At 38.6% G+C, this 24,131-nt stretch overlaps 1 protein-coding gene across 2 annotated transcripts in view; it reads right to left on the bottom strand.

Moving 5' to 3' along the window:
- ATP6V1H (ATPase H+ transporting V1 subunit H) overlaps positions 1 to 23,607 on the bottom strand; it is a 45,283-nt gene extending 21,676 nt beyond the window's left edge. The window contains exons 1-9 of one of the 2 annotated variants that reach the window (XM_032695164.1): positions 23,496 to 23,607; positions 22,050 to 22,176; positions 14,744 to 14,846; positions 13,222 to 13,311; positions 8,601 to 8,714; positions 5,804 to 5,908; positions 4,702 to 4,755; positions 1,998 to 2,095; positions 362 to 554 (exon numbers count right to left, since the gene is read on the bottom strand). In XM_032695164.1, the coding sequence (XP_032551055.1) occupies positions 362 to 554; positions 1,998 to 2,095; positions 4,702 to 4,755; positions 5,804 to 5,908; positions 8,601 to 8,714; positions 13,222 to 13,311; positions 14,744 to 14,846; positions 22,050 to 22,153 (861 nt within the window). In that variant the 5' untranslated portion in view covers positions 22,154 to 22,176; positions 23,496 to 23,607. Of the gene's footprint in view, positions 1 to 361; positions 555 to 1,997; positions 2,096 to 4,701; positions 4,756 to 5,803; positions 5,909 to 8,600; positions 8,715 to 13,221; positions 13,312 to 14,743; positions 14,847 to 22,049; positions 22,177 to 23,169; positions 23,291 to 23,495 lie in introns of those variants that run through there. The other variant, XM_032695173.1, reaches the window with a different exon arrangement.
- Between the last annotated feature and the right edge of the window lie 524 nt (positions 23,608 to 24,131).

Below are 24,131 nucleotides of genomic sequence, written 5' to 3'. Positions count from 1 at the left end.
AAGGCAAAATTTATCAGATACTAGTAACTAAATTGTTTTACACTAGTACAAACAGAAAAAAGAATCTTGAATTAAAAAAAGAAATCACTAGTGACTGTGTTAACACAGTTTAGTTTTTTAGTCAACCTTATTTTAAGAATACATTGAATAGCAGACATCTATTACTTGTAATAGCATGTCTATTACCTGTAGCAAAACTCAGTTCACAAAAAAAAAAAAAAAAAAAAAAAAAAAAAGGAGAATTAAGCTTTCAATCCAGTTTACTAATGTGGCCCAGCACAAACAGCTGTCCATGAGCAACATTTCAGACCTAGGAATTCAGGGGAGAAGCACAGCCCAATTGCAGTCAACAGGTACTTACCCGAAATGCTGCAAGAATGATTCTAGTTACTTTCTCTTTGACAGATTCCTGAAGAATATCCGACAGCACTGGGACAATATTATACCGTCTAAGATATTCACACATTTGAGGGCTAAATGCCAGCAGCCACACACAGAAAATCATCTGATACTGGAGCTGGAAACCGCATTTGTTGCTCAAGACACCCATGATGCTGAAAAATTGACATAGTACACATTTAATTTTTAAATAATGACTCTATAGACTGCAGATTTCCACCCTGAAACATTAAAACAAATGGTTAACAGGAACTTATTGGAAAGAGCTGCTGAGGATGAGCATACAGTGCACACTTCACAGTATCCTGCATCACTACTTATCATTGTACAAGCAGCTTGTTCAGAAAGCTGTCTTTTAAAGATATAGTTAGTTTCTCCTTAGCCTGAGAGCCATAAAGCAGCTTTTCCCATGTGAACTGATGTGGTACTGTATCCATCTTCAGGTTCACCAGGACACTTTTTCCCCTGGTATGTTTAGTGCATTATTTGTCATTCCAGGAGAAACAGAAAAACACACAGCAACTCCCTCAGAGTTAAGAAGGAGTAAACAGACAGAACAAAATCTACACAAAATGAACTTGTTTCCTTAATTGTACCTCTCCACAGGAGTGTCTGAAATGAGCTGAAGTACTCATTATTTAACAGTGAGTTCTCAGAAAATGGCTCATAGACAAAAATATACAAAGTATTGCTAGAAAGAAATAATATCACAAGATCTCCAAGAAGAAATCATGCAGAAGATGTGCTCAGCTGAAGTTTTTAAAATTTAATAAGCAATTTCCAGGTCAATCATGAAATAGCTAACTCAACCTAAACTTAAAAAATAATCTATGTTCAAAATCACTGCTATCAAGTTTAAGACAAATTCAAATTTGTTGAAACACAGGCTTACTGTAAGACTTAATTAAAAACCCTCCTTTGTGAAAAAGGCTGCATCAATAGTGTCATCTTGACACATACAAACTTCATCTGAAATTTTACTTCACTGGCAACTTTGACTTTTCTCCATTTCAGGATACAGTGGTATTTTTCATTAAAGTGCAAATCATATAGCAACAACCCCCAACAGAGGCACGAATGGCAGAAAAACTGTTTATAGACAAGCATCTTTTAAATAAGGTTAGTGCTATCATCCCAACCTCAAGCAAAGCTATTTATCAAGAGAATCTGGATAAAAGAAAGACTTACTTGAAGTCGCGTGTGGCAAACAATTGAGCTTAGCTCTAGAAAATTTCTCTTTTCACTAATGTTTTCAGACTGAACACTTCCAAACTCAAAGACAAGGATGATCAGCAGAAACTCATTTCATTAGTCCTTGTTCTATTACATAATAAACAGTGCACCTTCAGCTGAAGACAAATGGGTACCTTTCCCTTCAGGTACATATTTAAGCAGTTCTTGAAGAGGAAAGTAGCATTAAAGCATCAGCATTGCAAGTTTCATTTGTCTATTTGACTGTGTTAATGTTTGAAAACAAACCTCTTTGTACCCAAAACAGAACAGCTGTCTATTACAAGAGTTCTATTGCAAAATAGGTCACTGGGGAATGTGCTATTGTAGGTGCAAGTATATCCATATAAATTGAAATAGATGCTCACCAATTTACTCCATCTGCTTCTACCCATGCAAAGCGATATTCATTGACCCTGAGCATCAGCTGCAGACATCCAGCAACACATTGTACATACTGAGAACTCTGGGTGAAGAGAACAACACAACATTTCTTACAAGAAGAGTTAGGTATCAAGTGCTGAACTTCAGTTTTCCAAATTAGGCTTTACTGGCATAAACCGAGAAGAGTTCTGAATACTAAAGAAGTGTTACACAAGTGATACCACTTTACATTACTAGAACATGTGAACATGCCTTCCTTCAGTATCCATGAATGAAAGCTGTCTTCTGCTTGATTATACTTGTCAGAGCCCTTTCATCCAGAGGGTCAACTGTTATTCCACTGAGCAAACTTTGGAAAACAAATCAGCAAACTGGTTACAAAGCTTGAAGGAGTTTGCTAGAGGTCACTGTAGACACAGGAATCTTGAGCTTAGGTTCTTCCCACTCCAACTCAAAACAGCAATGGTGCCCTTACAACTGTAAATTTTGCTATGCATTTGCCACACAGTACCATACTTATCACAATGAGATATGTATTTAGACAAAAACAATGCCACCAGAAAAACATGTAAGTTGTGCTAAGAAAAGAATAAAACTAAATCTTTCCCATCAGAAAAATGATGAGATGCACCAATTAACTCTATTTTCATTCATGAACAGTCACATTAAACAGTTTTTCATCAGTAAAACATGTATTTTCTGTGTAGTAACATATAAGATGGGTTGCAGTTCAAAAATGGGTTTTGGTCAACACATTGTCCCTCCCACTACAGCAACTGAAAAATCCAAAGGTACAATAGAAATAGCATATTTTTCTCTCTTCTTACTCAATTGTCAGCATAATCTTCACTAACACTCAGATATGCTGCTGAGAAAATGTTGCTTGGGGCTTTTTTTCCTATAAGCCTTTCTCTTTACTAAGTGTTTTGAAAGTTTTATGGTAGCTCATTCACATAATATAAGGTCAAAGCTTTCAAACATTTAATGAAGTAAAGAAACTAGGTGATCCCATATGAAAAGAGAAGAGACAATAAGCAGAATTTAAAATTAAGAGTAACTCGTCCTGTTTCTCTCTCATGAGAGATTCAAGACCTTTATGTAAAAACTAAGTGAACCTCTAGGCCCAAATCATCATACAGAACACTCATTTCCCTGGGTAAGTATTCACTTTCACACCCCATGCAAATAAAACAGCTATAAACATAGACAGCTCTCCCACTTCAAATAATATATTAAGTTATCTGCATCACCAGCCTGTATACTACTGAACTTGCAGTTTGCTTTCATAAAAGCATTCTCTTCCAACACTATTATAATTGAAATTTCATAATAGATTCCGGCCCTCATTATCAAATGCAACAACTGCATCTCTAATTTATTCTGAAATAAATTAGTCAGGAGCTGCTTCAGAATCCTGTATAAGCTAGATCTGAAATTGGAACACTAACGAAGTTAGGACAATACTTGCCCAATTTAATTATCCAAGAACGTATTTGCACTATCAGTTCTGCTGCTCTGGGACCCTGCTGTGGCACAGCACATCCGTGCAGTGCTACAGTACAAGGAATACAGATTTCTAAGCAAGTCAGAAGAGCTCCATAGTAAGTGATGCTGCATGTTGTAGAGCTATCTACTCTTTTAAGGCTATGTTACAGAGGGCTGTCAGTCTAACAAAACCTAACAGTATGGCACAAAGGTCTGCATATGAAAGACTGAAATACTTCATCTTCACCCCTTACCCATGGTCATGCATAACAGTCTTTCATCTTTCCTACTTTAAACAGCAGACAGATGGCAATTTAAGATGCTCTCCTCTACATAAAGCTAAAACTTTAAAGCAATGATTACACTTAGAAGAACAACAAATTCCAGGTTAAGTCTTTCGAAAAGCTGTGAACACTTTCAGGCTGCAAAAGGAACAAGAGACCAAACTGAATTCTACTCCACATCCAAGAACTAAGATAAATTGCCTCATCCCGCCACAACACCACAGCAAATCCTGTTAGGATGATCATTGCATTTGTTAAACTGCCACTCTTCATCTCCAGGCTCAGCAGTCATTATAGCTACATGAAATTTAGTATCAAAAAAAAAATACTGATGCAAAAAGGACAATCTGTTTTCCTTTGAATTCAAGTTATTCAAATACGAGAAGCTTACAGCTTTGAAAGCACTCTTGCAATTTCATGCTACAATGGTTAAGTGGCAACATTAGCTTTAATATCTGATGTGCCCTTTCTGAGTTCAACATCCCAACAGCCAAAAGCTTTGTTGCCTTAGGTTTCTTCTACAAGTCCAACAGCTCCGTCCTAAACAGACAATATTGAATCACAGAATCATTTAGGCTGGAAAAGACCTCTAAGACCACCGAGTCAGTGACTTAAAATTGTTCAAATATTAATTTTACATAATTTTTTCAAGTTTTTACAAAGAGAATGCTAGATACATCTACAGTTTTAACAGCTCAAACAAACTTGTAAAATATATACTTTCACTGCCAACATTCAATGTGAAATGGGTGTTTAAAAATACTTTTGTTTCTTGGCGCCATCACCTGGCACTCTGCTGTACAATTCTAATTCCAAGTACTTCTTATCACTGACACCAGAACAGATCTGTATCTTAATCCAAGGAGTGGGTATCACCTGCCTAAAATAGCAAATTGACAGATTTCAAAGATATACTCACATCACTTGTAGAGACCGCTCCTGTTTCCACAGAACCCCCTGTACCACGTAGTTTCTAGCAAAAAATTAAAAAGTTTAAAATCAGACCTGTCTTTCACCCCTAAGGAACAGCTGTTACCAAGTTTCGTCTGGTTCTCCAGTCTCTCTAGTCATAGAAAAAGAACAGATTTAGAATCTGTTAGATAGTTTTCCTGCTCAATACATTACCATAATGTATTATATTTATTTCCCATGCACACTTCGTGTCTAGAAAAATATGCTTGGACCTGATTTTTATATATCAAGATTTAATTTTTATTTATGTGCAGATTTACTCAAGACATATTCAACTTAGAATTTGAAAACTGTTGTCTTGAATCTTTCTGAACGAAATTCCAACTTTAAGATACTACTTTCAAAGGAAAAAATATAAAACTCCTTTTTAATAAACCCAGTTTAGAAAACTATGAAAAATACACAATTACTAAATCTACTGTATGTTTCTCCACTCTCCAGAATGCACTTCTGCTACAACACTACCTTAGGGAAAGATATACCGCTAGGTTTTTGAAGGAAAAATCTGCAAAAATGAACACAAAGGAGAATGAATTATCTTTGAAGCACAAGCCAGAAGTAAGCAGTTCATAATAAAATGATGTCCAAAAAAGCCAGAATTTATTTAATTTCAAGAGACAAGACTAAAAATAAAAGTTTTATACTACAGTCAACTGGAAAAGACTTTTGACATTCAATTCCTGCTGCCATGAGATTTTTCTTCCCAGCAAAAAGTTCTGATAACCAAAACAACAGAGGCAAGACAAAAACCTCCATCACATATTTTCTCAGTGTCCAGAAGAAAAATTATTGTTAACTAATAGAAAAGGCAAAAAGCTTTACTTATTTAAAATTTAAATTTCAAGGACTAGAGTAGAAAATGTAAAATACGAAGTTAAAAACTACATGCTTGAATAAAAGATATTTAGTTTTAAAAATGACAAAGTAAAATTTCATTTAAAAAAACCCAAAACTAAAACTATACCTCGTTTGCACATCTATACACTAATATTCTTAAAAAATGTTTCCAAAGTCACTGTAATGTTTAAACAGAAGTAGTAGCTTTTTACCTGTGAACTGAGTTGAGTTTTAATCCAGTTGAAATAGTAATTCAGGTCACTGCCTTCCATAAGCTCCCTTCCCCAAGCAGCCAGTTTGGCAATAATTCTTGCTGCCTGAAAAAATAATAATAAACAGATTTTTCAAACACAGGAATTTCAGAATTCAGTGAGAAGTCCTATAAGCTTTGGAAGCCAAGTTTAAGGAAAAAATGGTCCCTTAAAAAAATCTACCTGTTTTCAATGTAAGCACTCTTTGTGCCTAGTAATTTTGTTTCTTTTCAGCTTTCTGCTGCTTCTACTTCCAGTAACTGGTTTATTTTCACAACGTTATCTGTTACCCATAGCTGCTGAAGTTCACAAGGTACCAATGAAGAACTCAGAAGATGGATGGAAGCTATCAATGGGCTACTGCTGTAGGACACCATTACAGTCAGAATTGATCAACAGTAACACTTAATGGCCTAACAAACGTGAGCAGGCTTGATTTAAGCAACTAGGGCATATGGCAACACAAATGAGGACACAGTATTGAAGTTCTTTTGTACTCAAACTGAAGAAAGTCATCTTCAAGAAGGCAAGTTTCAAGGCCAGAAAAAGAAGAGCAAAAAAGAAACTCAAAGGGAAGGTAGAATTTAAGAATGAAGTTGAGGAGTAAAAATGTAATCAGGTTAAAAATTTTCATGATGCCTATGGCTCAAGAATACTTGAAACAACAGTATATTTCTATGTCAGCCTCTACAAATTATATTTGAAGTAAATCTATGTTGTAGTCTGCAACTTATTTGCAAAAACATTTGAGCCAGCTTAGATATAAAAAGGCAGTGTAATCAATAAACTACTGAAGTAGGGGTTCATTTGCCTGCATACAGCTCCACGATGCAGTGAGGAGACTATTCCAGGCACCTTTCCACTTCACTGCATTCACATGTGCAGCACCACCACTGCCGATTTCTAAAGGATTACAAGTGAGAGTCTGGAACAAAATCTCTACACTAAAATGCATCAAATCCCCTTCTGAATGCAATCAAACAACCCTGTAAAATCCCTCCAGCTTTACAAGACAAGATATTAGCTCTCTAGTCTACCATGCTCCTGAGTTAAAACTGCTACCTGGCCCACAAATGAGAGACCATTTACGCTTAGCAGAATTTAAGCCTAGACAGAGGGTAAGTATTTTTATCTGGCTAGGCAAATGCAATGAGGTGGCAACAAAAGTCTTCCAGTATGCATAATAAGGAGGAAAATAAAATAAAAACAACAAAAATTACACAATCCTAAAACTTGGTTTAGAAAACATTCATGTGCTTTAAAAAAATACGCACAAGGGTTATGAAAAGGTATAATAAGGCAGTAAGCTTAGTGTTTTAAAGTGGATTCACTTCACATGAGGTTCTCTGCAGTACCTAAAGGAAACATTATCTGAAAAACACATCTCTGAGTAAAGAAATGCTGAAGATCAAAATTTCCATTCCACACATTTAAAAGCCACCATTCCAGGGAGACTAATTAATTGGCACTGCAAGGGGCCAAAAAAATCAGATTTTACCTGCATATTTGGGAAGTCAAAATTGTCTGAACTTGCTCAAACTGCAGTTTTGCAGGATGGGTGTTCAGTAGCATTACCACCAAATAAACCAAGAAACAAACTACACTAACCAGAAAAACCCCAGCCACCTCCTGCCTCAGCTGCACAAAGAAATCTGATTCACATCCACGCAGTCAATCAGTTAGATTAAAAAAAACAAACAAAGGAAAACAAGAAAAAAAAAAAAAACCAAGCCTGACACTTTCCTTGAGAACAGGCCAGCTCATTGTTCAAGTGGCAGCACAGCCCCAAACAGGGTTGTACTGGCCACACCTAAGGGCAAACAGCATGACTTGCCTGGTGGAATCCTTGCACCACTACAGTCTAATGCAGGCCAGGTACATGGTTTTGCAGTTTGAGCCCCTGGATTGATTCTACCATCTCATGCCAGCATAAACATATGCAGTGAAGAACAATTCACAGTCATGCAGCTTTCTCCTCTTCAAGCCATAATGTAAGTTTCACTGGTGGAAACTACGGTCTTCACTAGGAATTTACAGTAATACAGTCATATTTTTGCCCCACAAGGAAAAAAAACCTGCCAATATGAAATAGCCAGTTCTTACCACTGATGACAAAAGAATTTCAGAAAAGTTACTCCATATACATGAGCAGCACCCAGTAGCTCAAAACACAGCAGAAACCATACACTGCATATGATTGTACTGAGTTTGACCAGAATAGACTTAATTTTCTTCGTAGCAGTCATTATGATGCTGTGGTGTAGACTGGCCCAAAACAGTGCTGATAACATATCAAACGTTTTAGCTGCTGCTGAGCAACACTTGCACAGCTTTCAGTGAATCAGCTGGTAGTTCGTGCATATGAGAAAATAAGGTTCATCAAGGTAAAGATATTTTCCTTGCACAGCATGAGAACTTAAATTCTAGTATTTGTACAGCATGAGGAGTATTGACTGGCAGTTCTGATAAAAGTCAGTTTTTCAGGTATGTCTTCCTGTACTTAATTAAGTCTAAAATCCTTGCTTTTCCGAATTTTTAAAGCCTGCTTTAATCTCCCAGGAAAAAAAAAAAAGTCAGTAAACAATGTAACTCTTGTTTCTAAAATGTGGCTAAATGAAGCCTGTATTAAGAATGACCCATCTAGACTGCAAGAGGAAAACTTTCCAGGCCAGGCAGAAGTTTAGCTTCAAAATCCAAAATCTTGTGAAGAAAAACAGAACCAGCATTTTCCACTGCCATCTTTAGATTTAAAACTTACCATATGCACAGTGAAGAGATCTTGTCGATTCAACATCGGCAGAAAATAAGACCATGCAGTGTTTTTACCACGTTTTGCATAATCAAAGAAGATGCAAACACGCTGATGATTTTCCTGTAAATATTGGGAGAGGGGAAAAGATGACAGACTTGTAAAAGCATTCAACATTAACGCAGTTATTTGCTCCTTGTTACGTTGGCACATGTTATCAGAGCACATCCTGGCATGTAAGAGCCCATGGAAATTTTTTGGTTTGACAATTACTTGTGGATACAGTTCATTTCAGCACTTCAACATTATGGTTAGAGATTTGGCCCAGGGGAAACAAACCTTGAAACCCTGGTTATATCTTAGCGCTCAACACCCACTTAAGCAAAAATGGATATATCCATTTGAAATAGCAAGTAGAATGAGAGAAATGAGAAACAAGACAATTACTGTCATTTTTTAAGAGGAACACTACTCTTCATCCAATCAATTATGTTTGATTAAAATCCATACAAAGTTTTCCATGTATTGCTACTTCTAGACATGAGCCTGTTGTTCACCTTGGTTCCATGTGCTACAAGTGAAATTTCGGAGGCGCAAACTAGCCCTGCCTCTCTATTCCTCTCAATGGGAAGTGAGCCCTTCTCTACCACATGAGGCTGCAACTAATTCAGCAGTTCTCAGGCAACCTGCATACCTAAGAGAGAGCACAGCCACCAGAAGTCTGTTCCCCAGGGCCTCTATACTGAACCACAAGTGACCGTAAGTACCTGAACCTGGGCACTGTGCACAGTCTTTTAGTATTTCACCTAATAATCACTATGCAAAGTAGCTATGACAGTTCTCCTTAAAGCAGGCCAGACAACAGGCCATACAAACATGAAAGAGAAAGGGAAGCTCTGCTCTTTCCTAGTAGCCTAAAATATAGACAGTCTGCCAAAAAATCTAATACTTGAATTCTTGCTTTTCCTCAAACACTTCCACATAGTTTCCAGCCTGGTGGAAAGCTTTGCTTCTGAAGAGATGTCTCCCCACTGAAGTCAAGCTACTACAACCAAGTATGCAACTCCTATCAAGGAACACAAAACTGTTTGAAACACTGTATTGAAAAACTTGCATGAGAACAGTATCTCAGTCTCCACTATCCAAACATTTTAATTTTCAAAGTCCCCTAGCTAGAAAGGCTTTTGTCCATCAGTTCTACACCTTATTGTTAACTCTACGAACCAAGACTCAGCTAGGCAAGCCTCCTTGTTGGAATATCCAAGATCCACTAAGCACAAGATGACCTGAATGTATCTGTGATCCCAACACTGGCATCTTACTAAGCATCAGAGTTGCAACCAATCCTTCATTGAAAGTATCTGCCTTTACCTCAACCACAAGTTTTTTCACTTTTATTCTTCTTATTCTCTTCCCCACCCAGCTGGTGGATGAGTGAGCAAGTGGCTGTGTGATACTTAGTTGCCAGCTGGGGTTAAACCATGACAGCACATGGGCTGCAAATCGCTGTCCTGATCACTGACTCGGGAAGCTGAGGTGTCACCAGTTATCTGCCAGCTATCACCCTTACAGTGATCAATGCTCTATATGGCATGTGTCAAAAAACACACAGAAATGCTTTTGAAATTTGTTGTTCAAACTATGAAGTAAATAAAAAAGTAAGATCTCAGGAACACAGTGCCTTGGTGGAGAGCTTGCACTCTGTGAGGGCTTGTTTGATGAAAAATGGCAGTTCGATCAAATAAATTACTGTTTGCATCTATGCTTGTGCTACACAGTCTAGCTAAAAAAAAGATCAAAAATAACTAGATCAATGAGTTCAGTTTACAACATAACTAAGGAGGAGACCAACAGGTCGAGAAGTAGAAATGCTGAAATAACTTCGACACACTGTCAATCAGAAGACTCATCTGGTTTGCTGTTAAGGTGCGGGATTAAAGACAAGAGGGAAGGAGTGGAAAACTGCCTACGGCCCTGAAATTTGTAGTGTTGCACCTTCCTAGGCAGCTACTGACTACGCTGCTAAAAAGAAAATCCTGAAGCTCTCACATCAACAGTTGAATAATTTAGTATCTGTCATTTCTGAAAAAGCATAATGAAGTTCACTTGGGTGGTACTACCTGCACCAACTACAGGGTAGGTTCTTAAAGATTTCATAAGTAACAGACTGTACAGTGTGATGGGGTCACTAACCCAAAGAAATTGTTCCAAGAATTTATCAGATGAATAGAAAAAGAAATGTTTCCTCCAGGACTCTAGCATCCTAACACTCTCCACTTTCAGAAGTAAGCAGAACAGCAATATTTTTACAAGGTAAACACCACATTAATTTCATATTTGCCAGAATTCGAAGAAATCTTTCTTAGAAAAATCATCAGATCCATAAGTAGAACTGCTGGAACAATCCTAGACATTCATGTAGGCTTTTGGTGTGCTCAGAACACAGCTGATGTAATTTTTACCACCTCACAAGAAAAGCATAGAAAGATAACAGAAGAACCACAGTCACTCATTATCAACACAGACAAAATCTGGATACTGTTACCTGTGATAGTTTCTAGAAGTTTCAGCTATCAGCTAGTTCATCTCATAAAACTGCAGTGAACATCCATGCTCAAGGTAAATTTTACTCAAAGAGTCAACGGCACCATGACAGGCCATGTCCTTGAACAATTTCTTGCTTAAAATCTTTGAATATACTGAATTAAGACTAGTCAGGCAAGACAGGAGACTCCATATCTACTACAGGAAAGATGAGGCAAGACTACAAGAGCATGTAGTGACAGGGCATGGGGGAATGGGACCAAACTGAAAGAGAGAAGGTTTAGATTAGATATCAGGCAAAAATTCCTTACTCTGAGGGTGGTGAGGCACTGGAACAGGTTGCCCAGGGAAGCTGTGGATGCCCCATCCCTGAAGGTCTTCAAGGACAGGCTGGATGGGGCTCTGAGCAACCTAGTCTAGTTGAAGGTGTCCTGTCCCACAGCACAGGGGTTGGAAGGAGATGATCTTCAAGATCCCCTTTTAAGCCAAAGCATTCTATGATTTTATGAAACTGTGGGTTCTTCTGCCCATGAACTCTGCAGAGAACTTGCCTTAAACTCACAGTCACTGGCCAATATACTGCCTTCTGACAAGAATCTTACACCTTGAAAACGTGCAACCAGGGGTCCATAAGGCATCACTGACAGCATGTTCTACCACCTGAACATGACCAAAACAAAACAGAAGCCCTGTTTCAGCCTTGCTGCATAGAGATGTGGCAGATTAGGAGTCCCTGGGATGAAGCCATGTGGATGCCTACACACAAGCCCTCTATGCCAGCAGCAAGACATCCCTGAATAACGCATTCACACACAGCATTACGAAAGCCAGTGCAGCCTTTTAAAAACTGAAGCAGAATTTCTAAAGTGAAAAAGGTGTCCAAATTCAAACAAAAGCAAATATATAATGTGCACCATTATATATTAGCATATTTCTATTCTCCTGTATCACTATAAAGCCTGGACAATTTAAAGCCATTATGTTTAATATTAAGAATTCCACACATGCCACTTCTGTAGCAGGGTGTAGAAGTTCTAACTTGAAGTTGTTGAGGCTTTTCCTATGAAGGTGTTAATTTGGCCACCCTCAGCAAGAAAGTTTAGTTTCTGCAGCTTCAGGTTTCCAGCATAAGTTAGGTTAGTTATAAACCAGGAACTTTTGAATTAATGTGATATACAGCTCTTTGTAGCTATGGGATGCAGAGGCTTATGAGAGTAGGCTGTTAAATTTGGTCTCAGGACTGCTGAGCTGACTGGGACAACTGAAGGGGAGGCTTTGCTCAGTCAGATAATCCTGCTTTTACATTTCCTTGCTCTGAAATAGGCTAAGAGTGATGATGTAACAAGATGGGTTGAGTCATGTGAGGTTTTCTCCAGGTATTCACATAAACTATCTGTGTTTGACAGATTCTCTTCTCCTGTTTTGTTATATTTGATACAAGGTTACAGTTAAATGTATCTAATGATATTGGTTTAGGTCATCACCATAGGAAGTGAACCATGGGAGTTCTGATGCCAGCTCTGAGTATTCAGTATTTCAACAGGCAAGTTGAAAAGTGTGAACCTCTCTGCAGTACGTATAATATGGGGATTATGGTGTTCAGGAAAGGCTGAGGTCACAGGTCACAGAATCTTAGAATCACTTAGGTTGGGAAAGATCTTTAAGATCATCAAATCCAACTATTAACCTAACACTGTCAAGTCCACTGCAATATAAGCCAATACATTAAGTGCAAAAAATATTAAAAAAAAAAATTCTACAAATTAAGATCACATAAAAGAAACTGCTATGTAATACCAGTCTTAACATCCCAGTTCTGCATTAAACAAGGTTGAGAACCCACAGACAAGCATACAGGTATGTTTTATTTCCAGATTTTGAACATATACATATATACACACACACACAAGACTAAATTACCCTTACAACTTTAGATCCAACATTTAATCTCTGAAGGCAAGATCTGAAAATTTAAAAGAATATTTTTAACACAGTAGGACAAACACCTGAAGAGACACAAATTAGGCTAAGGAAACATTCAGGCATGCATTTAAAGACTTAAAAATAATACAGGTTATTGACCTACTTGCAGCATATCATCAACCATAGTCAGAATGTACTGAACAGTCTGTTCCTTGGAGATATGAGTCATCAAGTTTATAAATGTTTTAGCACACTAGAAAAATAAGAGAAACATTAAAATTAATATTAGCAATTGTCTTCATTCCTTTTGATAATATAAAACAGGACCTCATTAATTCACAGTTAAGTCTTACATAAGCATTGAGCATCCCAACATCTTACTTAATTGCAGTAAGAGATGAATACATTTGACATTATCTCACAAAGAAAATTTTCTGTCACATTGATCGTTACCCTTTACAAATTGTTTTATGGCTTTCAAATGAAATAAGTACTCGCTAGGGAAAGTCATCAAGATGCTTTGTTGGAGGTCAGATTAGAAAAGCCTCCCTCAGCATCCTTTCCTATAGTAGTGAGAAGATCCAAGTAAATTGAAAGAACAGCAACAAACTCAGACAAAGTACAAGAAGGTTTCAGCAACATGAATGAGAGGGAGGAAGACAGGTCACTCTTGTCTCTTCACTTACTATATACCTTGTGGACAAATCTTTGTTTCTATCTGAGCTGTGACTCCTGAACTATTTTACAATTTCAGCAACAGATATTACAGGCTGAAATAGTTTCAACACTACTTCCTCCTTCCCTTTCACTACGCGCAACCTAAAACTGAAAGAGAAATGGATCTCTGAACTGCTACATCATAATTGTATAGGGGCATATAATTTACACCATATATGTGTTTGCTTCTACACAAATTATAGTCCATTACATAACAGTCACACAATACAATTTAGAGAGGAAATAAAAAGCGAAACCACAGAAAAACCTAAAATTAAAGTAGAAAAAAAGGTTGGAAAGTTTTGTGTCTTAAAAAAACCTACTCTTCACCTACCTCTCTGCCTTGCTCAATCCTCTTGATGTCTGATATTGTGTGCTAGAACCTCAGGTTTCAAGGCTGAGATTCTACTGATTCAAATGTCAATAAAGTGTCTTTGAGCATCCTGCCTCACTCCATAAGGGCTGATTCAGTCCTGAATCAGCTCTGTCCAATGCAGATATCTTGTATCTTACCAGGTTTAAAATGACACTAGACACCTGTGTTTAACTGAATCCACCTTAGCAGTCAGTGGATTCTATTGCTGGCACTAAATTATAATTACTCAGCTAACTAAGCAGAAATCTCTCTGGTAGCAGCCATCATCAATAAACTACAAGGAAAAAAGCTTAAAAAAAAGTGACTCAGGTACAAGTGTGTGCGATTAAGAAAACTGGGATGAGGAAAGACTTGAGCTGGCTTATCCCATAACAGAGTCAAAGTCAGATGACATTTGATAATTATTTAATAGGTTTTAAAAATAACATCCAACCTATATCCAATGGGAAAAAAATTAATCAGGATAGCAAGCTTTATACTTATTCCATAACATCTTAAGTGTATACAACCAATAATAAAATAAGAGTTACTATGAAAATTTCCTTCCATCTTCCTCCACAAAAGAGAGACCATTAAAAGAAAGGAAGGTTACTTGATTGCCTTCTGTTTGCAACAACTCCTGTTTTTCTTCTGGACTCCTTTTCTGTTCAAATCTTTGAATAAATTCACAGTCTTCCCCTGAAATCATCTGCCCTCTGAAAAACAAAATATGAAAGTAACATGAACAATAAGTTTGAAATAACTGTACTGGGTTCACGTGGCAAGGTTTTGGTAGCGGGGGGGCCACGCGGGTGGCTGCTATGAGAAGATAGGAGAAGTGGACCCCATGTCATACAGAGCCAGTTCCAGCCAGATTCATGACAGACCCACCGTGAGCCAAAGCTGACGGTGCCACTCAATGACAACAGTAACACTTCTGTGATAATATATTTAAGGAGTAAAAACTGCTGTGCAACAGTAGCCATGAGACAGGACTGAGAATATGTGGAAGAAACATATTCTCAGGTCGGGTCAGTGCACAAGGAGGGGGAGGAGGTGCTCCAGGCGTCAGAGGAGAGACTCCTCTGCAACCCACAGTGAAGACCATGGTGAGGCAGGATGTCCCTCTGCAGCCCATGGAGGCCCACAGTGGGGCAGAGATCCACCTGCAGCCCATGGAAGACCCCATGATGAAGCCTGCAGGTATGCCTTGAAGGAAACTACAGCCCACACTAGAGCAGATTTTCTTGCAGGACCTATGCTGTTACTGTCCATCCCTGAAAGACTGTATCCTGTGGAAAGGTTCCGTGAGGGGGAGTTTGTCAACGGACCTCGGAGATCATCTAGTTCCAACCACTCTGCCACGGGCAGGGATGTCACTCATCAGATCAGGTTGCTCAGGGCCCCATCCAGCCTGGCCCTGAGCACTTCTAGGGATGGGGCACCCACAACCTCTCTGGGCAACCTGTTCCAGTGTGTATTTTGCATATTATGCCAAGATAATACATAACATGAATAACAGTCTAATCCACTTGAAATAAGTGTTGAAAACCAAAATTAATTGTTATTTTAAATTTGCCACAAGCAATGAAGAGAATTGTAAGGAGGACAGAGAACATGGCTGCTAATTTATTTTTATCTGTCGCTAATTACAACATTTCAGTTTTTCCTGGTAGTTTCACACTACTTGCACATCATAAGAAATAACAAACTTGCCAAAATAGTACAGTCAGGTACTCTTCAGGTAAGAAAACTAATTTTAAATCAATTAGTCCTAAAAATATCCAAGACTTTAACAGGTGACTGCCTTTACTAGGTAATACCATGAGCGCTTCAGGAAAGAAGAAAACTGTGCACATCATCATCAATACAAAAGTCACTGGGGATGAAAGCATTAGACATTGCTCTGTTTCAGTTATTTCCAAGACTCATCTCCTCTTAATATTTCCACTGAATCAAATGCCTCTTCCACTTTGCAAAGCTATGTAGCATGGACTCTTAACTCATCTTTTCCACATTCAAGGTCACTTTTCAGAAGTTCCATGATTAGAGGTTACATTAAAATCCTTGTAAACTTACAGGAAATGTCCACTTTTTTTTTTTTTCCAAAATCACCTGGATTCTTGAAATACAGAAACAAATAAGATCTACAATGTGTTCTTATCTTTCCCCTAACTTAAATGGTTATGTCTTGAGCATGGCCTCATCAAAGAGACATTTTTTACCAATTTACTATTCAAGCCAAGAATAGAAACAGCCTAGTACCACGTGTGCTATTCCTGTATTCCAGCTGCTTCATCCTCATATGCACTAAAGAAAGGTAATTAAGATTGACTAGATGGAAGACTCACAAAGCCAGTGGTAGGGTAGTCCTTGACTGATTTCTACGAAAACCTAACTAATTATAGATGAATTATATATGATTAGCTGATGATGACCATGCTGCTAACACATGCCTTTTAGGTGGACCAGTATTCTTTCTTGTCTATTAAGGATGGATTTGAGTAGTTGTGGAAAGATGAGGACAATTCATCTGACACAAATACTGGATTTAACAACCCATAACTAAAAACCTCTTATGCTTCAAACAATGCTGGCCAAGTCAGGGATGGATGGATCATATTGATATAAAAGCAACCAGATAAGCTGCTTGTTTATAAGAAAATTGTCACTTCAAAGCCAACATAAGGTGAAACCCTTAATTTTCAGCTTTAATGCTGGAGAAAGCCTCAGCTCATGAAGAAAGATGCTTCTTTATAGCCAAGCTATTAGAAGAGGTCTGCCAACTGCCAAGGAAAAAAGCTTTTGAGTTTTTGCTTTTATCCTACATTAGACCACAGGGGAAAAAAAAAAAAAAAAAAGAAAAAAGATATGGGGATTGATATTACCTTGAGAAAAAAAGACATTAGGATTTACTATTTAATGTTTTATTAGCACCATTCAAAAAGACACCTTCCAAGCCATACAAAACATTCCAAGGGATCTGACAGCTTTGTAAACCAGTCGTTAATATTTTATCAGGGCACTCATACATCTGATTAATAGTTTTAGTAATTTCAAATGCATCTATTTCTATTCATCTCATTTAATACTGAAACAACTGATTATGTAGTAAACCTCAGCAACCGCTGGAGGGGGAAAAAAAACCCAACCAACGAACCATGAGAAAATGCAGAGCAGCCTCAGACAGTTGATATCAGGTCCCATGATCCTATTACACATTTTCCTCATCCCCTTTTCAAAGAGAAAGGAATTTCCCAGCACCTTTAAGAAAAGAAGTAACCAAAGCTTCCTTCTATCCCTAACAGGTATTCAATTTGTTATTTTCCAGGATATGTCTACACAGTCTTTTGTCAACAAAGAGAAGTCACTTTGAGTTTCAACTGTCTTGGTTTCAACTGGGACAGAGTTAATGGTCTTCCCAGTGGCTGCTACAGTGCTGTGTTCTAGTTTTAATATAAATCCTTTTGTTGTTGTTATTTTATATTAGCAGTAGTATTATTTCCCCTGCCTTTTCTGTCCTATTACAATCTCTTTATTTCAACACATGAATTTTCCTTTTTTTCTTTTTTTTTTTCCCCAATTCTTTCCCCATCCCCCTGCGGTGGGTGAGGAGTGAACGAGCAGCTGTGTGGTGTTTAAGTGCCTGTTAGGTTAAACCACAACGGGCTGTCTGAGCATATCAGGTTTAGACCAGGAGCCCTGGAACCACGTTTCAAAGCTCTGTGCTTGCTACACCAAGGCCTGCCTTTGAGAGCACTAGCTACAGGAGAGTAAAATCAAACTGTAAGATTTAGAAAGCATGAATTTGCAAAAACACCATTTTTAAAACCTCTTGGTCTCTCAATATGATTCAGAAACTTGTGACTCCTTCTTTTAATTATGCATTTCCTCCAGTAACTTTTGTTCCTTTTTTTCTGTTTGAATGATTTAACAAAAGACATTCTGGAGGACAGAGTATTTTTGTTTGATTTTTACTTCGTATTTTTTGGTGGTTTTCCATTGGTTGGTTTTGTTGTTGTTTTTAACATAAAAAAAATTTACTGCATCTGCAGCAAATATGAAGCTCATACGAAGCCAAAATTTCTTTTATCCAGGTTTTTACAGTACTTTGCATGTACTTAGAAACACTCATTTTATACAATTGCCCAACAGTTTTAACATATACAAACTTGAAACAGTAAAACAGGCTGAATGTACTCTACAAGACTGGATGAGATTTAAAAAAAGAGAACCCCACATACGACAAATTAAGAAACTTCTATATTTCCTCTAACATAAGACTGGCTTTTAAAGTCTGAGATATTTAACCACTTTAGAAGGTTCCTCCACCCACGGAAACATAGAATAGATATTTTAATATCAGAATTCACAAACATGTATGTGAAGTACTTGAAGACACATGGGAAGCTATTTACAAATTAACCAACAGGTATCTCATCTGATTAAATATGAAGTACTGTCAAATGCTGTATATCTAGAAAACCTACAGTACAGTAAGATGCAAGTTAAATTCTGAAACAAGTTCATTTTTCTACAGAACTCATTTACTACCCTTAGAAAGCAAAACCAAACCTACTCCAAGCAAGCCAATACACCCTCCCCAAAGGCATTCTGACGCCCTGAGACAAACACTGAAAGCAACCACAAAACAGTCAAATGACCTACTGTATTTTCAACCCACAAAGGGCATCCACACCTCTAAACTGTTACAAGTCTCAAGAACCAAAGGCAAGAAAGTCCGTACAGAACTAATGCCTTCAACTACATTTAGTTTCCAAAAGGTTGGCAGACCTACACATCACCTTCCACTGTTCCAAGTTTTACTACTTCCTTCTCCCTCAGGCACAGACCCTAGCTGGAATTCAACACAAAGAAAGGGTAAATTTTAGCACCAGAAAACAAATTATCTTCTTCCACAGCCTAATTTTGTAGGGAGCAGTGAACACACTAGCAAACTGGTAATATGTACAGTTGTAATATCTAAATACCTCACTTTTGTGCCAACTGTATACAGAAAAAACATCAGAAGTCAGCAGATGTGTGTTAGCATAGTTTCATACTTAGTTTACAGTTACAACCTTCAGAGGTGGAATAAACACTGTGTAGTTAATCTTTAGCCTGAACTAACTCTACAAGAGAAGTCAGGCTACTAGAGTCTGACCAACTACTAGTGAGCCATTTTACTTCTGCATTGAAGAACAGATAGCAGAAAAGAACTTCTGAACACCTTTCTGCGTGACCCAGACTCGAAAGCTGGGTCACTAATGCAATCTTTAAGCATCTTCATACACATACAACTGCCACAGTCAGAGGGAAAATAACTTTGACATTAAAGTGAAGTTCTTTAACTTCAACTAAATAAATACTACTTACAGCTTAAGGAGCACAAATTATGTGATGCCTCAACTAATCTGTTGAGAACTTAGAGAAAATAAAAATATTTCCTCTAATGTAAAAACATCTGAAGACTTAAGTATGCCTTCATAGATTTATATGCAAGTGTACCACACTAAGTGCATCAGCCATCAGAAAAAGGAGTTCAAAAGAAAGAGAAGTGTCCTTCCTATTCACCAGGACCGCATTTTCCTTCTGCTCTAAGACCAAAAACACACCAATCTGAGCTGCCTCTAACAGGTGCATCAGAATAAAGTTTCCACTCATTTAATAATGTGCTTCATTCTAGAAATGAGTCAATATAGCTGCACTGATTGACTTTTGAAGAAATCCCTTAAAGCTCAGCCTCAAAGACACTATCACATCCAAGCCTGTCCATTGTAAAAAGGACATGTCCAACACAAGTTATGATTTTACTTCCTCTTCAGAAGCACAAAAGTTCTGCTGATGTTTTTCAATAACTAATTATAAGAAAACTCCTCAGTCAAGGAACTACGGTTACTTCACGATGCTCCACAATCCCTCTGGCACCATTTAAGTCAATCCTTGAGCTACCTCAGCCACACAGGCAGGCTGCTATCAGTAAATACAAGACACGGGATTACATTCAGTTCAAAGCAAAAACAAAGAGGACACACTGTCATTGACATACAAAGTGCATCAAGCATCAAACAGTCTCACAATCTGATCACAAACACTAGCCAGATAGACTACAACAGTTTCCAAAACTTGGCTGGCTCAAAGAGAGGAAATAGCTATATATTCTTCTTTCACAGATTCCAGAACAAAACAAAGTCAAATTCTACACATAGAATCCCGAAAAATAACCCTGTCTCCTGGTCAAAAGAAGCTATATAAAAATTTGGTGACAGATTTATAAACAAAACTCCCCCCATCCTTATACAGCACCAGAGAAAGAGAATCCCAAGAATGAATGAAAATTATAAAAAGCATAGTCAAACAAATATTACTACATTAATATTCAAAATACAACTCCTTGTCAAACAGAACCATCCCTTATACTAACAAAAGCAACAGATTAATCTCACCAGCCCTACAGTCAAAACCACCCAAGAAGCAGTGAAAGTCTCATATTCACTTACATAAGCAGTGCACAACTGTACTCCCTCTTTCATCACAAGTCACTGCAAACTTGCCACTAGGACAGCACAGCTGCTCAGGTTTCCTTAGGACATGCTTCCTACCAGATGGATAACAGGGCACACAGTAACAGCAAAAGCCACAATTTGAAAAGTGCTTGGTAGCTGCCACTGTCAAGTTACCACACCACCCTTCCTCTCTTGCCTGCAAAGCCACCGGAGTACCACACTATAAACTGAACCAGGAACTGATCCATCTTAAAAATAGCCTAGAAAAGAGAAGTTTCCTCAGTAGATCAGTTCCTTTATCCAGATTTATAATGCAGATATACAATCACAAAGAGGATAAAAATAACACAATTCAATGAATGGAATAAGCAAGTGTGAGATACATAGGCCAGGGTAAAGCAGGTGGTCATTAGTAAGCTTCTAATGGGTTAGTATTTCTCAGTTTGCATGTGTATGTACAGTCTTGTGGGTTACCTTAATATACATTTACATATGTATGACAGCAATCTGAAAAAAACTTCTTTAAGTGGGGTAATGTTGATAATCACAAAGCTTCATCAGTATGGTTTGCACCTCTACAATCATGAACTATGAAGTAATTTGCTAATATACGTGGACCCTCATGAGATAATGGCAATTTACACTTGGTCAATATTTTTATAGGTGCCTCTCATCAGGAATGCAGGGCTGCAAGAATGTTGCATTTCACTTCAGAGTACAGAGGACTAGTGAAAGTCTGTTTCTGCTCCCTGTCCCCTACTTCATGTATAAATCTATCTTCCTCAGTTTGCCCTTATATCCTCTTAGGACAGTATTTCTCTTGCTACTCTTAGTGCCAACATATCCATGTCAAAGTGAACTCTGAGCTTACCTGAAACACCAGCACAGCTCTCCCCACACCAAAGTATTTGTTTCAGCCTACTCCCTGATTTACTTGCTTCAATTGCTCTCCAGTACTGCTCTTCCTTGACTTAAGGTACAGCCTATTTTCCTGGACTACCAGTCCATTTTTGCTAGTACAATTTGTATTCCCACAAAAAGCACTTCAGCAATAGAGATAACAGACCTACATATAAGACAATTATTACTGCAAACTTTTCTTAATTCAGTACTCACTCAATAAGGCTAAACTTGAGAATGGTGTTTGAATGAGGAGGGGAAAAATGGACAGTTATACCACACATTTGTGCAAACTTATTATTTGATATTGTTGCGTTGAGTTGACAAAAACAGAGTTCCTCTTCTGGTAATAAGCAATAAGAAAATTTTCCACAACCACTTCCATTTAATGTGGACTTTTACCAACTACTTCCATGGAATGTTCTTCACTGCAACCTAATGTTCCGACACAGCTTAAAATCTCAAGAAGTCTAACATTAAGAGGGAAAAATTTCGTGGGAACTTTTTACTTACTGGAGATACGACTGCCAGTTTACTTTGTTTGCCCGAACTTCAGCAGCTTTGGCAGCAATGATGTTTGTTGGGACAGCAGCATCTACAGCACCTCGGATATCCATCTTGACTGATAATTAAAATGCACCTAGAAATGCAAGTCAGATTTGAGACCTCTTATTAAAGTATTAAAGACCAGACTATCTGTCCAATATTTTAAAGAAATATAAATAAAAACCTGTTTTCAGGTATCCTGTTCCCTAAAACTGTACTGAGTACTTTCTGAGAAATCAAAGCTCTGTAAAGTATTTAAAATGTGGATTACCTGAAACAAAAATAAGCCATACAAACACACTAAATTGTAACCAACCATAAATTTGCTAAAATAAAAGACATATACCATTACTAAATAACTTCCAGTCTTGTAAATCCTTGAACAATGGAAAGAAGTTATTTGAATAAAGGCAATATCCAAGTAGCCCTACAGATAACAGAAGTCATCTTCCTTCCAAATCAGGGTTAAAATTGAGTGCATACCCTCCCCACCCTTACGCATTAGGACTAATTTACCTCCCCTATTTCTTTAAGAGTATTTAGACATTAGAAACATGTGAACTACAATTTCAGGGAAAAAAAACCACCTATAAGTATATAAATTAAAACTCATGCTATACAGACCAACAAGAAAATTAAGATCGTTACTGTATAGAAACAAATCAAAAAATAAATATGAAGAGAAGCCCTTCATCAGGATACACCACATTACCACAGACAGTGACCTTCACCACTTCTTCCTCCTTCCTTTAATCATCACCTGACTTTGATACCAAAACAAGAACTGTGTTTGCAGAGCCTTCAGACCCAGCTGGAGCTGGAATTCTTTACAACCTAAACTGTACCAAGCCTCTCCACGCAGCCTATTTCTGGACTGTTCTGACCCCCCCTTACAGAGCAAGCAAGAGCAAACTGGCACATTCTGCCCCGTCCTGAGCAAGCACAGCTCGTTTGTATGACTGAAGGAAAATACGATTCTAACAAGAAAAAAAAAAAAAAAAAGAAAAAGAAAAAAGGAACCATTCTGGACAAATGGAGGAGCAAAACTTTCCTCCCTTTAAAACCACTTCTATGAGCAGACACCCACAAAAGCGGCACCACTACGTCCTTCGATGACCACTGAAGGTTTCCCAGCTCGTACGTGACCCTTTCAGAGCCGCTTAAACCCCCCCCCCGAGGGCACAGTCGGCAGCAGCGGTTCCAGGAGTACGGGAGCTACAGTTGAGCCGAAGGAGCCGAGAGACGCCCGGGAGAGGGGGGGGGAAGAGCCCCGGCCCCGTCCTGCCGCTCCCTGCACTGCCCTCAGACACGGGGCCCAGCACAGCCCGAGCCCTCAGGGGAGCAACGGAGCCCTCCGCGGCAACTCCCGACCCCGGGACCCACCGCCCCAGGGCCCGGGCAGCTCTCACTCACCGCGGGGGCCGTGGGAGGGCAGGCGGAGGGAGGCGGCCGCGGGCGTCCCTCGCAGCCCGCGAGCTCCGCGCACCGGCCGGTCCCGCCCCGCTCCCCTCACGTGACGCCGCTCACGTGAGCGCGACGGCGGCCTGCGAGGGACAGCGCGCGCCGGCTGAGGGGGGTGTCTGCGTGGCTGTGACTGCGTAACCGTATGCATTTAGAGTACACACATATATTATATACTCATATGTGTGTATATATATATATATATATATATATATACATATACATATATACACGTTTATACATACATACATACACGTACCATAGAATGCTTTGGATGCGAAGGGACCTTAGCGATCAGGTTGGAACGGACCTCTGAGATCATCGAGTCCAACTTGTGACCGAACGCCACCTTGTCAACCAGACCATGGCACTCAGTGTCATGTCCAGTCTCTTCTTAAATACCTCCAGGAACGGTGACTCCACCACCTCCCTTGGCAGACCATTCCAATGCCCAATCACTCTCTTTGTAAACACTTCCTAATCTCCAACCTAAACCTCCCCTGGCGCAGCTGAAGACTGTGTCATCTTGTCCTACTGGTGGGTTGCCTGGCAGAAGAGACCAATACCCCCCTCCTGTGGGCAGGGACA

The sequence above is a fragment of the Chiroxiphia lanceolata genome, chromosome 1, assembly GCF_009829145.1.
Source record: "Chiroxiphia lanceolata isolate bChiLan1 chromosome 1, bChiLan1.pri, whole genome shotgun sequence".
NCBI lineage: Eukaryota > Metazoa > Chordata > Aves > Passeriformes > Pipridae > Chiroxiphia > Chiroxiphia lanceolata.
The sequence above is the reverse complement of the archived record's forward strand: the minus strand, read 5'-3'. Positions and strand labels throughout refer to the sequence as shown.